General features: G+C 43.7%; 1 protein-coding gene across 7 annotated transcripts in view; it reads left to right on the top strand.

Annotated features, from left to right (window-relative positions):
* KIF9 (kinesin family member 9) overlaps positions 1 to 16,016 on the top strand; it is a 46,587-nt gene that overhangs the window by 1,643 nt on the left and 28,928 nt on the right. For 3 of the 7 annotated variants that reach the window (XM_043509782.1, XM_043509781.1, XM_043509780.1), the window contains exons 2-12: positions 1,894 to 1,925; positions 4,136 to 4,274; positions 4,759 to 4,859; positions 5,018 to 5,183; positions 5,315 to 5,421; positions 7,726 to 7,950; positions 10,592 to 10,675; positions 10,790 to 10,882; positions 11,919 to 12,066; positions 13,316 to 13,380; positions 15,185 to 15,262. In XM_043509782.1, the coding sequence (XP_043365717.1) occupies positions 4,764 to 4,859; positions 5,018 to 5,183; positions 5,315 to 5,421; positions 7,726 to 7,950; positions 10,592 to 10,675; positions 10,790 to 10,882; positions 11,919 to 12,066; positions 13,316 to 13,380; positions 15,185 to 15,262 (1,062 nt within the window). In that variant the 5' untranslated portion in view covers positions 1,894 to 1,925; positions 4,136 to 4,274; positions 4,759 to 4,763. Of the gene's footprint in view, positions 1 to 1,852; positions 1,926 to 4,135; positions 4,275 to 4,758; positions 4,860 to 5,017; positions 5,184 to 5,314; positions 5,422 to 7,725; positions 7,951 to 10,591; positions 10,676 to 10,789; positions 10,883 to 11,918; positions 12,067 to 13,315; positions 13,381 to 15,184; positions 15,263 to 16,016 lie in introns of those variants that run through there. The other 4 variants (XM_038390580.2, XM_043509779.1, XM_038390579.2 and 1 more) reach the window with 4 other exon arrangements.

Below are 16,016 nucleotides of genomic sequence, written 5' to 3'. Positions count from 1 at the left end.
CTCCCCGGCCCCTCTCTCCTTCCCATCTCCCCATCTCCATGCCCCTCCCCCTGTCCCCATCCCCCCCAATTCCCCCCATCCTCACCTCCCAGCGCCCCCTTCCCCAGCCTCCTCTTCCTATCCCCCATCTCCTCTCCCCGTCCCTTTCCCCCCAGCCTCATCCCTACCTCCCAACCATCCCCATCCCAACCCCACCACCTTGTCATCCCTGTCACTGACCCCATCCCCATCTCCCAGCCATCCCTGTCCCCATTCCTGTCCGCACCCTGTCTCCCTGTCCTCATCCCCATCTCCCTGTCACTGTCCCCATCCCCACAGCCATCCCTGTCCCCATATCACCATCCCCACTGCTCAGTCATCACAATTATTGCCTCCACTTCCCCACTGTCCTCATCTCAGCTATCCCCATCTTTGTCCCCACATCCCAACCATCTCTGTATCACCACCACCAGCCTGGCTCCCACCTATCCCTGTATTGCTACTGGTTTTGTTCCGTCATCCCAGCCATCCCTGTGTTGCCACTGTCTATGCATCTCACTGTCACTGCATCACCACCACCACCCACACATCCCAACCAACCCCTCATCATCACCTCGTCCAGCCTCACTTGCTCGATCACACCGTCCTCTTCCCCATGTCCCAGCCATCTCCTATCTCGTATTACCATTGCTCCCATGTCACCACCATCCTCAGCCCTATATCATCTCTGCCTCCATCCCCAATGTCTCAGCTGTCCCTGATCTCACATTGCCATGGCTCCTGCATCCCCATGTTCTCATCCCTGCATCACCTCCGTTTCTGTACCCACAACCCAGCGATCCTCATGCCGTCTGTAGCCCCACAGCCCTCTGTCGCCATTGTCTCTGTACCCACATCCCAACGATCCTCATGCCGTCTCTAACCCCGCAACCCTCTGTCGCCATTGTCTCTATACCCACGTCCCAATGATCCTCATGCCATCTCTAACCCCGCAGCCCTGTGTCGCCATTGTCTCTGTAACCACGTCCCAGGCGTTTAAACAATCTGGTTGACTGCATGGCTTGGGACATTGGTAATGGGCTGTGGAGCCTTGCGCTTCTAGGCCACTAGTTAAAGCCTGTCTGAGTGAGTGATTGCTGGCAAACTTGAAAGGCTGTTTGGTGGCCTGTGTGGAATGTCTTCGGTGGATCTCAATCCACCGGATAGGTGCCCATGTGACAAAAACAACCATCACAACTGACACTAATTGGCATCCTTGTTGCAGTCACAGCAGAAGGGCCAAGGACTGAATGAGCTATGGAGACTGAACTCCCTTTCTTATCCATAGCTGAAAACTTTCTGTCAATGGTAAAAAGAAAAGGAGTACTTGTGGCACCTTAGAGACTAACAAATTTATTTGAGCATAAGCTTTCGTGAGCTACAGCTCACTTCATCGGATGCATTCGGTGGAAAATACAGTGCTCCTTTTCTTTTTGCGAATACAGACTAACACGGCTGCTACTCTGAAACCTGTCAATGGTAAAGAATCACAGGAGTCACTTTCTTCTAACACTGAACAAGGAATTTTATTAGAATAAGGAAAATCGCATTAGCCCCAAGGCAATTCTCTTCCTCTCTGTGCTTCACCTTAGAGCTTCTGCTTAGAACCTTCTCCAGCTCCCTCTTCCTGCCTGGCTTCTTGCTACAGCTTTAAAGAAACAGTGCACCTATCCTCACAACCTTCTTGTCAAGGTAGAAGCCTATTGCTGTGGTACTGTGAAAGATTACAGTACCACTACCTGAACTGTACCTGTTCTCTGGGTAAAGAAAGGACTTCACTCTCCAGGACCATCAGTCTTTCACTAGCACTAAATACATTTTAAAGTAATAACATAGAAACTGCATATTCATGTATATCTGTTTAATCTCCTCCAGGTGTCCCCAAAAGCCATTATCTGTATTAGTTGGTGAGTATCATGAGTCTGATGAGGTGGTGAGAATTTTCCAATTTAAGGGTCTAATCTTTCAAATCCTTAGTTGGTGAAACTGTCATTGAGTCCTGTGGGAGTTTTGTGCATCTCAAGCTCACAGGATTGTATACTAAATTAGATCAACAGTGTGAATTAGACACAGTGCCTGACATACCACCACACTATGGTCATATGTCAATGCAATGTAAAGGTTTTAATAACCCTCTATGCTGGAGTATTGATAAAGAAGGAAATCTTGAGGTGTTTGGATCCAGATTATGCTAGGAGTTTGAGATCTAAACTGAACTAGATTTGGATTGGGTCATTTTAAATTCTTGAAAATCAGCTATTCTTGTGAGATTTTCAATGTGTTGGGCTAAAATTTGACAAAAATAGTTTTTTTCATGATATTTCTGCCATATTTAAACCAGAGCCGGAAAACACACCCATCTTTCTTTTTGGGATCCAGTTTGGAAACACAGTACCCGCATGGCCCCACAGTATGCCAACATTTTTATGGCTGACTTAGAACAATGCTTCCTCAGCTCTCGTCTCCTAATGCCCCTACTCTACTTGCGCTACATTGATGACATCTTCATCATCTGGACCCATGGAAAAGAAGCCCTTGAGGAATTCCACCAGGATTTCAACAATTTCCATCCCACCATCAACCTCAGCCTGGACCAGTCTACACAAGAGATCCACTTCCTGGACACTAATGTGCTAATAAGCGATGGTCACATAAACACCACCCTATATCGGAAACCTACTGACCGCTATTCCTACCTACATGCCTCTAGCTTTCATCCAGATCATACCACACGATCCATTGTCTACAGCCAAGCTCTACGATATAACCGCATTTGCTCCAACCCCTCAGACAGAGACAAACACCTACAAGATCTCTATCATGCATTCCTACAACTACAATACCCACCTGCTGAAGTGAAGAAACAGATTGACAGAGCCAGAAGAGTACCCAGAAGTCACCTACTACAGGACAGGCCCAACAAAGAAAACAACAGAACGCCACTAGCCATCACCTTCAGCCCCCAGCTAAAACCTCTCCAACGCATCATCAAGGATCTACAACCTATCCTGAAGGACGACCCATCACTCTCACAGATCTTGGGAGACAGACCAGTCCTTGCTTACAGACAGCCTCCCAATCTGAAGCAAATACTCACCAGCAACCACACATCACACAACAGAACCACCAACCCAGGAACCTATCCTTGCAACAAAGCCCGTTGCCAACTCTGTCCACATATCTATTCGGGGGATACCATCATAGGGCCTAATCACATCAGCCACACTATCAGAGGCTCGTTCACCTGCGCATCTACCAATGTGATATATGCCATCATGTGCCAGCAATGCCCCTCTGCCATGTACATTGGCCAAACTGGACAGTCTCTACGTAAAAGAATGAATGGAGACAAATCAGACCTCAAGAATTATAACATTCAAAAACCAGTTGGAGAACACTTCAGTCTCTCTGGTCACTCGATCACAGACCTAAGAGTGGCTATACTTCAACAAAAAAGCTTCAAAAACAGACTCCAACGAGAGTCTGTCACCATGAAAGGTTTTCCTCCTTTCCCCCCCCCCCCCGCTGCTGGTGATGGCTCATCTTAAGTGATCACTCTCCTTACAATGTGTATGATAAACCCATTGTTTCATGTTCTCTGTGTGTGTATATCAATCTCCTCTCTGTTTTTTCCACCAAATGCATCCGATGAAGTGAGCTGTAGCTCACGAAAGCTTGTGCTCTAATAAATTTGTTAGTCTCTAAGGTGCCACAAGTACTCCTTTTCTTTTTACAGTTGTAGTGGTGTGTTTGGATCCGATCCCCATTCCAAAAAATGCTATTGGATTTGGGTTCAGGGTTCCAGGTTTGGGCCTCATTTAGTTTTAAGGAGAAATCTGAATGAAAAGAATATTGTCATTTGGTGCATTAAGAGAGGGTTAATTGAAACTAGAATTTGACCTTCCAGATGTCCTCTATTTTAGGAGTTCATACCAAAAGCATTTGCATCCAACCATTACTGAACTCTAGGGAGAGAGAACCAGGGTGCAGAATTGTGCAAAACCAAAGAGCCACGGAAAATGACAAGGGAATAATTAGGTACAATTAAAGAGAAATCCCCCTCATATGAAATGAATACACATCCATTCACTGGTGACTTCCAGTGCTCTGTTTATAGGTGAAACGGTTATTTTTCCAGCTGTCAGCATCACTTATTCATCTTGGGATCTGAAAATCAAGCTGGGCTCTCCCTGCCTCTCAATTCACCAGTGATCAAAAGTTTGCAGATAGAACCTAGGGCCAGATTCTGCACTCTGGTACACCACTGTCAAGCTGGCATCAATGTCAATGGTTTTCTACCAGATTTGTATCAGAGAGCAGAATCCGGCCATTAGCTGAGAATTGCAGTGATGATGCATGAGGCAGAATAGAATCCATCTCGTTCTCCTATAGCTGTTTTGTTCTGCAGGACTAGCAGGAAGAGAAGGTTGTTTGTGTCAGTAAATAACTAGGACTCAGATGTACAAGAAGAAATTGTAATGACTAAGAAGGTTTTTGCATGTTCTATTTTTACATGTTCACTTTTCTGACTTTAAAAATTTCCCTGCGTAGGCTAGATATGTGCTTATAGTTCCTCTTAATAAACCAGTTAGAAACTACAGCTTAATATTTGTAAACAGTTTATTTTAAAAATTGATGACACTGCAGCCTACCTTTTGCTGATGACAGCCTTTAAACTGTATTTTAGGGAACATGGTATTTTCTTGTAAACCTGATTTTCCCTTTCCCCCCTTCCTTTAGTTACAATGAGTGCAAAAGAAAAGAAAGTACATGCATTTGTGCGAGTCAAGCCAACAGCGAATTTTCCTGAAGATATGATCAAGTATGGGCCAGACAACAAGGTAAAGGAACAAGAGACATCAGGAGCATAATGGATTTAGATTCTGATTTAAGTTATGGTAGCATAAATGAGCAGTAACCCTGCTGCAGTTACACTGGGGATGATTTTGGCCCAATCTCTCTTGTAGCACATCAACATTCTTCATCTCTGTCTTTTTAGAGCATAGATATTTACATCAGAAGAGATGTTAAGAAAGGAGTCATCAATAACAAGCAGACTGATTGGTCCTTTAAATTGGATGGTGTTCTTCACAATGCCTCACAGGATTCGGTTTATGATGCAGTAGCTAGGGACTTGGTATCCCAAGCTCTGAATGGCTATAATGGTAATTTTTTAATTGATATGTGTTATTTTAAGACATAGTGGGGCTCCCCATCTGAGGATAAGGTCCCTTTGATGTTACATTGGAGAAATGAATGAGTCCTACTGAATTTGTTTTATTTTAAACTTTTCTAGGCACTATAATGTGCTATGGGCAAACAGGAGCTGGTAAAACATACACCATGACCGGAGCAACTGAAAACTACAAGCATAGAGGAATCATACCCCGAGCTATACAGCAGGTACTGAAGATTTGAATTAGAAAGGAGGGGAAGAAGGAGAAACTAGTAATCTGTCATATCATCTGTTATCCTCCCAGTCCTAAGAAATTTGTTGACTGCCCCAAACATGGGCTACAAGGTCACCACCAATCATTTTAACAGGAGATGGCTATTATATGGTCCTTAAAGAAGTTGTCGGACAATAAGACATCATTATGTTGCACCTTGATGTTCCATTTTGATTTTTCATTGTAACACTGTGACCTTGTGCCATGAGAGTGGTGACATGCGGACATGTCATCCTGTTGCAAGATAAACATGATGTCATGATGTGCAACTTTCTCAACCTCTCAAAAGGGTACTCTGTTAGGTGAAGATACTTGTGTGCCTGCTCCCAGAAGCACAGCTGAAAAGCAGAGTGTAGGGCTGACATAATCTAAACAAACCAAAGCTGGAAGGTGTTCTGCAACAGAACGTTTTATTATTTGTTTGTAGTAGCTGCTGTGTTAGGTGTTTTCCAAGCATAAAAAAGAACCATTTCCTGCAACAAACAGCTGATCTGATTAGCTCATTGTTATATTGTCCTTAACTCCCGCCCAAATAATTTCTTACTAGTTATATTCCTTGGTGTTAGTGTAAGTGCTGTTCATGCAATTAGAAAAAAGCAATTCAGACAACAAATGGAATGTTCTTTATTGTTTAGATAAAACACAGAAAACTCCTTTTTTAGCTTCCTATCCTTGACACTATCCCTTTAAAGGTATAATATTTTCAAAACCAAAATAAATTTGAAAATCTTATTAGAGCTGCTGCAGTCCTGCTGAGAGTGTGCCATACACTTACTGACTGATTTATAAAAAAGAACAGGAGTACTTGTGGCACCTTAGAGACTAACAAATATATTTGAGCATAAGCTTTTGTGGGCTACAGCCCACTTTATTGGATGCATGCAGTGGAAAATACAGTAGGAAGATTTTATATACACAGAGAACATGAAACAATGGGTTTCATACACACTGTAACGAGAGTGATCAGTTAAGGTGACCTATTACCAGCAGGAGAGAGAAAAACCTTTTTGTAGTGATGATAACCTTTTTGTAGTGATAAAAGATGGGCCATTTCCAGCAGTTGACAAGAACATGTGAGGAACAGTAGGGGGGAAAAATAAACATGGAGAAATAGTTTTACTTTGTGTAATAATCCATTCACTCCCAGTCTTTATTCAAGCCTAATGTAATGGTGTCCAGTTTGCATATTAATTCCAATTCAGCAGTCTCTCGTTGGAGTCTCTTTTTGAAGGTTTTTTGTTGTAATATTGTGACTTTTAGGTCTGTAATCGAGTGACCAGAGAGATTGAAGTGTTCTCCAACTGCTTTTTGAATGTTATAATTCTTGATATCTGATTTGTGTCCATTTATTCTTTTATGTAGAGACTGTCCGGTTTGGCCAATGTACATGGCAGAGGGGCATTGCTGGCACATGATGGCATATATCACATTGGTAGATGTGCAGGTGAACGAGCCTCTGATAGTGTGGCTGATGTGATTAGGCCCTATGATGGTGTCCCCTGAATAGATATGTGGACACAGTTGGCAACAGGCTTTGTTGCAAGGATAGGTTCCTGGGTTAGTGTTTTTGTTGTGTGGTGTGTGGTTGCTGGTGAGTATTTGCTTCAGATTGGGGGGCTGTCTGTAAGCAAGGACTGGCCTGTCTCCCAAGATCTGTGAGAGTGATGGGTCATCCTTCAGGATAGGTTGTAGATCCTTGATGATGTGCTGGAGAGGTTTAGTTGGGAGCTGAAGGTGACGGCTAGTGGTGTTCTGTTAATTTCTTTGTTGGGCCCGTCCTGTAGTAGGTGACTTCTGGGTACTCTTCTGGCTCTGTCAATCTGTTTCTTCACTTCAGCAAGTGGGTATTGTAGTTGTAAGAACGCTTGATAGACAGACAAACACCTACAAGATCTCTGAGGGGTTGGAGCAAATGCGGTTGTATCGTAGAGCTTGGCTGTAGACAATGGATCGTGTGGTGTGGTCTGGATGAAAGTTGGAGGCATGTAGGTAAGTATAGTGGTCAGTAGGTTTCCGGTATAGGGTGGTGTTTATGTGACCATCGCTTATTAGCACTGTATAATATAATATAACTAATATATTTGTCAGTGTCTAAGGTGCCACAAGTACTCCTGTTCTTTTTTCGGATGCAGACTAACACGGCTGCTACTCTGAAACCTGACTGATTTATAGTGATTCACATCCTGAAAAGCCACAAATTGATAGGAACTTTGTTTGTGAACTCAGACTGTCATTGACAAGCATATGATCTGTGCAGGTGTTCAGGGCAGTTGAAGAACGCATCGATCAGTCCATCACTGTCCGAATGTCCTACCTGGAAATCTACAACGAGACTCTCTTTGACCTTCTCTCCACTATGCCTCATGACATGTCCGGTGACACTCACATGGCTGTAGTGGAGCACCCACATGGTGTCTTTGTGAAGGGCTTATCTATGCATCCTTCCAGCCATGAGGAAGATGCTTTAAATCTCCTGTTTGAGGCAAGATAAAACAATGACTCACTATTATTTCTCATCCTTATTTTTTATGGTTATTTTTGCTGATTTAGCTGAGGAAAGGAGAGTTGTCTAGGGATTAGAGCAGAAGATGGGAAGTCATGACTCTTAGGGTGAGATCCTCACTTCTTCTCCAGCACCGGCATAAAACCCCAGGATTCCCCTGGTACAGATACTGTGGAAAACAGCATATGTCTGCTGTCTGAGAACCCTCTTGCAAGTCCTGGTATATGGACAGTGCTGTGTTGAGGCTGGAGGTGGAAGGGGTGTGTGTGGGGTGGGGCTGCATCATACAGTGCTGTGGAGATTCCAGGCAGCACTATGGCCCATACGGCAGGCCAGGGAGGCTGCTGTAACTTAGTCAGGTCCCCAGGGTTGTCTAAATTATGCTGGGGGCCTCCCTAGCCCTAGAACAGTCCAGGATTGGGAGTGCAAACTGGCTTGTTTTCAGTACGCTGGTGATCACATTTAGGAAGTTAATGAGCAGGTTAAGCAGAGTGCAAAGGATAGTCTGTAAGGTATCCTAGTTAGCAGAACCATTGTCTGAACCGTGCTGTCTTTCCTTTTTGAAAAAATGCTTGTGAACACTCTCACATACCAAGCGAAGACACCTACCATTGACAGGTTTCAGGGTAGCAGCCGTGTTAGTCTGTATTCGCAAAAAGAAAAGGAGTACTTGTGGCACCTTAGAGACTAACAAATTTATTTGAGCATAAACTTTCTTGAGCTACAGCTCACTTCATCGGATGCATTTGGTGGAAAATACAGAGGGGGGGGATACACACACAGAGAACATGAAACAATGGGTTTTATCATACACACTAAGGAGAGTGATCACTTAAGATGAGCCATCACCAGCAGCGGGGGGGGGGGGGAAAGGAGGAAAACCTTTCATGGTGACAAGCAAGGTAGGCTATTTCCAGCAGTTAACAAGAACATCTGAGGAACAGTGAGGGGTGGGGTGGGGTGGAGAAATAACATGGGGAAATTGTTTTACTTTGTGTAATGACTCATCCATTCCCAGTCTCTATTCAAGCCTAAGTTAATTGTATCCAGTTTGCAAATTAATTCCAATTCAGCAGTCTCTCATTGGAGTCACTAAATTTTTTAGTCTCCACTAAATTTGTTAGTCTCTAAGGTGCCACAAGTACTCCTTTTCTTTTTACACCTACCATTGACACTTTCTACAGATAGATGGGGCAGTCATGGCATGCCTACATCTAGGCAGTCATACAGAGGGACACTCAGATAGCTGGGCAGGTGAAACTAGGAGGCATACATACATCTGCATCAACTTTACACATAGGGGCCTTAGCTTGGACAAGAGTAAGTTGAATAGTTAGCTCCATATCTAGAAACCATGTTTCACCTATAACTGAAAAGCCCTTAAACCCTTCCTTTTTTTGCTTTCCAATAGCTGAGACTATGTTCAGGTGTTCTGATGAAGCTCAGGCTGGGTAGTCAGCTGGGTTACTAGTAACAATCATTCTTGATTTCTAGAACGGGAGACATACGGTATGGTGGCTAACCACAAGACCTAGGAGTCAGGAGAAGTGCCAGAGCAGTTTATGGAGATAACTAGGCACTTAGACATCAATGTGATCTAAACAGCACCCATAGTTATTTGTGTCTGCGAATTGTGGGTACAAGAAGTGAGGCTGAGTTTTGAAAAATCTGTCCTTTGATCTCTGTGCTTCCATTTCCTCATGTGTAAAACAGGGATAAGAACATTTCTCTAAAGATACCACGATGAAGTGAGCTGTAGCTCATGAAAGCTTATGCACAAATAAATTTGTTAGTCTCTAAGGTGCCACAAGTACTCCTTTTCTTTTTGCGAATACAGACTAACACGGCTGCTACTCTGCAACTTGACTGGGTTCCTGTTTTGGGGTGTCGACTCCTTACCATGAGGCAGGCCGGAACTCCTCTAGTTCTCAAAGGCTTTGAGACACAGACAGGCCAGCTGCCTTTTGAGACTATCTACAGGTGCCTTAGTGGTGCCCTCTAGAACTTCAGTTCCTTTCTCACCGTGCTCCACTGTGACGCTCCCTGTCAGAACTGCAGCCATCACAGACTGTCACAGCATCGTTTTCAGTGACTGATGCATTTTCTTGTGGTCCCTTCCTATCCTATAAGTAATCTTGGGTGTCTATTACACTTAGGGGAGATCTTTGCTTCATGCTTATCAAGGAACTGAAGCAAGCATGGACGCACTAAGTCTTGCCTGCCTGTTCCTCAAAGGGCCACATTTTTTAAGGGTAGGGGAGCTCTGGCCCCTTTCACACTAGCAACCTGAGCCCCAAGGATGGGAATCCAGTTAATATGGAATCTTCAGAGAAGCAGTATGACAGATAAGTAGTGATCCCTTACCTGTCTTCATGAGTGGAATATTTGCAATGTGCTTTGAGAGCCATGCTAGAAATGCCTAGGATAGAAAGATGTTGGGAGTGCCTCAGATAGAAGGCTGTGGATAAGTGACCAATTTTATTATTATCTCTACATATTGAAGATACAAGCATTGTTTGTTTAACTGTGACTTTAATAGTCTTCCTTTCATATTTATTCTACTAGTATTTATTTTATTTTTTAATAAAAATAATGTCCTCAATTTTGACTTCATTTTCAGGGTGAGACCAACAGAATAATAGGTGAACATACTCTGAATAAAAATTCATCCCGGTCCCATTGCATATTCACTATCTATATTGAGGTAAGTCCACTGGCAGTTTCCTGGGGGCTCAGAAATCTAGGGGTCTTTGGAATTTAAATGTGTTCTCTACTTCTGCTTTGTTGTGTGTAATGTTAAATACAATTTTTTTCCCAGTCTCATTCCAGAATTTTGTCAGATGCCAAATACACTGCTTCAAAAATGAATCTAGTGGATCTGGCAGGTTCAGAGAGACTGGGGAAGACTGGGGTAAGCAGATGGGGAAAAATGTTTGCTCTTGTAAGAGATGGGTCCAATTGTTAAAGTGATGCATGTGGAGTCAGAGGACTTTCCCACTACGGTTAATGGAAACAGCAAAACTGAATTCCCTTTATGCCATATTGAACATTTACCTCTAAAGGAGGCTGGTAGTGAACATAATTTATATTTCCGTTTTAGCCAATTGAATTTTATTCTAGCTTGTTTCTGTGAATTTGGTGTCAGGACGAGAAGGAGCTTGATTCTGGTGTTAGATGTACGCTTCAGTTGTTAATCCCAAGTATGTGTCAGCATCCCCTGACCACAGTTGCACATGAGGAGCTGTAGATTTTTCAGGATCTATGGTTGACACAAGAATCAAACCCCTGGTCAGTAGATAGGAGGAACCATGACAAATCTCTACCCCATGAAAGCATCAGAGGATGCTCAGTTATCTTCAGTAGCTGTAATATCTTTTTATCAAGTCCAAATGTGCAAAACTCCATCCTCCATGCACCTGTCTCCTGCTTGATCATTCTTTCCAACAATGTCATTGCTCAGTCTAGGCAAGAGCCTGAGCCATCAGCCTTATTGGGAACTCTTTGTAATTCAGCTTCATTCTGCAACTGCACTGAAAGCAAAAATCCTTTTGCTTCTGGTGATACTATGGAGACTGATGCAATCACCTTTCTGAAACAATAGGGAACAATTTAAACCTTCGCTGCTCCCATGTGATATACTATGTTGTGTTGAGCAAAAAATCCCCAGGCAGCCTTGTGACAAAGGGAGGATTTCCCCTTTCAGAACCAGGAAAGCCAATATTCTGGCAGACTTGTTATTGCCCAATCACAGCCCTGAAGAACTTGCTCTCAAACTGCAGAAAGCCCTTCAGGATCTAGAATCTCATAGTTAGTCTGTGTTGGACTCATCATCTCATTTATCCTCCACTTCAATCAGAGCTGTAAGCCCAGTGAGGGACACACTCTATTTTGCAGTTAACCCAGAAAGATGCATGTGGAAACTTTTTGTCTTTTGGTCTTTCTTACAGTCCGAGGGGCAGGTTCTGAAAGAAGCCACGTATATCAACAAATCTTTGTCATTCCTTGAGCAAGCTATCATTGCACTGGCTGATCGTAAGAGGGACCACGTCCCCTTCCGGCAGAGCAAGCTCACCCATGCCCTTAAGGATTCATTAGGTAAGGACCTGGAATTGGAATAGAGGGACGAGAAAATATCTTGGTTTCAGTTCTCATGAGGAGATCAAGCCATGACCAAACATGCTCAGTCAATCTGATGGTTTCTCTACACAGCGATTTAATCCATGGCCAGCCAGAGTGTGAATCTACAGCGCACTAGCTTGCTGTGCACTAAGTGGCCCTGTGGACCCTGTTATAACACACTAAAAGTTCCATAGTGCACTTTGACTGCCTACGATTTCAAACAAGCTAAACCAAGGCAAAGTGATTTCCAGATCACTCACCATTCCAGTGATGTGCGCCCATGTCAAACAGAAGTATGTCGAAGTGCACTACTGAACTTACAGTGCACTCTAGCATTGTCCACATGGCCAGTTAGTGCTTGGCAAGCGAGTGCACGATAGATTCACACCCTGGCTGGCCACGTGTTAAATCACTGTGGAGACAAGCCCTCAGTTAATAGTCTAACATATGAAAAATTAGGAGTGGTTTCTGTTTTTCTTACCTTAGTGAAACATCAAACACACGTACACACAAGCCTCATACTGATCAAGGCAGTAGAAATGTTACTAAACTTTTTTCAGCTGAGAATACTTTAAAAACACACCACAGTCCTTTCAAAGTTCTGATCCTGCAGGTGCTATCAACTCTCATTGAGTCCTGCAGGAGTTGAGGATGATCAGAACCTGAGCAAACATGACAAATGCAAAACCTGAATTACATCTGGAATCTGTAGGACAGGTATCCACTTGAACAACAGTGTATGACACAGTCTGAATAGAGAAAGCAACTGAAGACAGGCTGTAGACATCGGCAGTAAGGAACTGAAATCATACAAATTAAGGGTGGAATTTCAAAGCTCTCAGCATTGGCCCAATCCTACTCCTCCCTCTGATTTCATTAGATGAGAGGCCAACACTGAGCGCTTTTAAAATCCCACCTTTCAGCTTTTACCGTACTCCAACCATTTACATTTTGCATTGCCATATACTTAGCACTAACTCAGAAGGCTGGAGCCAGAACGTCGACTGTTCCCTTAACTCATTCCATACCATGCTTATGAACATTATCTTTCATGTTCACCACTGATAACCCTTCCTGTTTCTTTGAAAGAAAAATTACAAACTAGCTATGTTCATTGTAGTTGTGATGTGTCTTTCATTCTTCACTCACTACAGAATGTAAAATTCTCCAGGAAGGAACCCAACACAGAGGAAGTCACATTCCTCCCCCTTGCTGTCTTTTTCAGGGGGAAACTGCAATACAGTCCTGGTGGCAAATATCTATGGTGAAGCTGCTCAGATAGAGGAGACTGTAAGTGGAGAGAGTTCCTTCAGAAACAATGTCCTTCATTTAAAGACATTTTGATCCTGTCTGCGCTACAGTCAAAATCATGCTAGCAATGACCATGATTAAATTGTAGCATCCACAGCGCCTTAGTCTGAGGTCCAAGGGAAGTATAATGTCAAATTCAACAAAATCACTTGACATTGCATCAAATACAGCATGGTGGGAACTATATGGTACTGGTTTTTCCAGTCTGCTAAGGCCGCTCTGTGGCCACATAAGCCATCCATTGAGGATGCTAATCTTCCAAGGGGAAAATAAGACCCATCCAGATAAATACTCAAGGCCAAATTTAGTCTGGATCTAAACATGCATAGTTTCATTATGTATTATTATTATTTGTACCTTTCCAGCAATGGATGTGGAACTGTACAGCACACAGTGAAGTTAATAGTTATACTTAAGGCCCTGTTACAATCGGAGATATTTTTTTGAAAATGCCTGGTAGTGCCACACATAAAGTGTTGATTTTCATAGAATATGCATGGCAGCCGAGTCCCTTGCGAAGTGCTGCAATTTTTTCAATGGTGGGGAGGCAAAGGTGAGCATCTGTGCACATCAGTCTTGTGCTCAGTGCAACTGGTAGTGCGCAGCATCACATTGGAAGAGCAGTTTGTGGGGGACGCATGTGAGACACAGTAGCCAGCGCTGCCACCACTTGGAACACAAGCAGCTGTGACCTCAGTGGGAAGGAAGAAATGGGCATTTGTGCTCTGGTCTTATGCTCAGTGTGATGCCTGGCACATGTCAGTGTCATGTCAGAGCAGCTGTTTGGGGGGACTTGGCAGCCGGTTTTATGCGAGGCATAGTAGCCAGTGCAGCCGCTGCTTGGAACATGCATTACAAGTCACACAGAGCACAAGACTGGCATGTGCGGATGCCTGCTTCCACCTCCCCGCTGAGGCCACAGGTTGTTCATGTTCCAAATGGCAGTGGCACTGGCTACTGTGCCTCACATAAAACTGACTGCCAAGTCCCCCCAAAACTGCTGCTCCAATGTGACGCTGCCACGGACTATGACCCACACAAAGCACAAGAACAGCACGCAGATACCTGCTTCCATCTCTCCGTTGTTGGAAAAATCGCGGTATTGGGCTAATTTTGTGGTTTCCGCTCAATCTGTGAAATTGTGATTTCCACAGGGCCTTAGCCCACTGTACACCAGGGCTGAATTTGGTCCTTGGTAGCAACTACACAAACAATTTGGTATGCTAGTACCAGCGATAACCTCCTCATGGGGAGATCGCTTAGGCTTTGGAATAATTCTCCACAGGAAGTTGGTGGTAGCCTCATTGCTTGAGTCATTTAAAATTGGGCCGAACAAAACACTACCGTAAAGTATTGAAGGGAGGAATTCTGCAGTTTACCAGGGAAGGAGTTAGACATTTTTTGAAATTAAATGACCTATCGTACAATCTTCTCTGCTATTGGATATCATTATTGTTATTTATTATTTGTGCTGCGGTGACACCAAAGGCCCCAGTCCCATTGTGGTAGGTGCTGTACACACATATAACAGAAAGGACAGTCCCCACCCCGAAGAATTTACCATCTAAAGTCATCATCTAAAGATGAATAATCATCTAGAAGCAACCAGGCACTAGATCTACTCCTGGAATGGGGATAGTGTAGAATGGTGGCCTACAATGATATAGCTTTTCCATTTCTAGCTTCTGGGATCCTATAGTATTAAAATAGCAAAGGTTTTTGAGCCTGGTCTGGTGACCCAAACTTGCTTCCTGGTTGATAGGCAAACTGTAATGTTTTTCAGCTGTCCTCTCTCCGTTTTGCTACCAGAATGAAATGGGTCACAACAGAGCCAGCCGTCAATGAGAAATATGACCCAGTGGTATGTATATCTTTGAGGGGAAATGGAAGGAAGGAGGTTCTTTTTCTCAGATCCAGGAAAAATTAAGACAACGCTTCCCTAACTTCATCATCGTGTGTATCACATATTAATAGAGAAACTGTCTCATGGACACATTCCCTCCCACTGAGAGGATCATCTCCAGTCCCATCTGAGACCCTGCAGACCACCTCCCTTCCCACGGCTGGTCACACAACATCCCCGCAACGACTACAGCAATTATTCACATGGAAAAGTAACATTAGAAAAGTAATCAATATATTTTAACTTCTTTTAATGCACTTTAAAACAGGGAGGAGACTTAGAATTTTGTGTCCAACCAGCTCTCTTCAGACCACCAGCAAGTGCTCGATGAATTACTGGTGGTCCATGGACCACACTGTGGGAACCACTGCTCCACAACACACGTGGCAGGAGAGAACCTTGCTGTACCGTACTGTCTGATTTCACGTGTCTGTCTACAGTCAGTGGAAGCAGAGAACCATATAGAGCAGCTTCCTCCGAGAGTTTTCAGACGAGGCTATGGACTGTGCAACAAACTGTCTTTTCCCCTTCAGCTTCCCCTTTCTTTCGCTGTATGATGAACTGAGTGGAAAAGAACTGAAATGTATTTAATGAGATTATTACATATGGATGCTAAGTGGGAGCTTTGCAAAGACACAAAGGGCAGTTTGGCAACTAATTCCCACTGAAACTCAGTGGGAATTGCCCCCTCAATAGCCAATGCTTTAAAATA

This window comes from Dermochelys coriacea, chromosome 2 (genome assembly GCF_009764565.3).
Source record: "Dermochelys coriacea isolate rDerCor1 chromosome 2, rDerCor1.pri.v4, whole genome shotgun sequence".
Classification (NCBI taxonomy): Eukaryota; Metazoa; Chordata; order Testudines; family Dermochelyidae; genus Dermochelys; species Dermochelys coriacea.
This window is presented reverse-complemented; position numbering and strand designations above follow the sequence as displayed.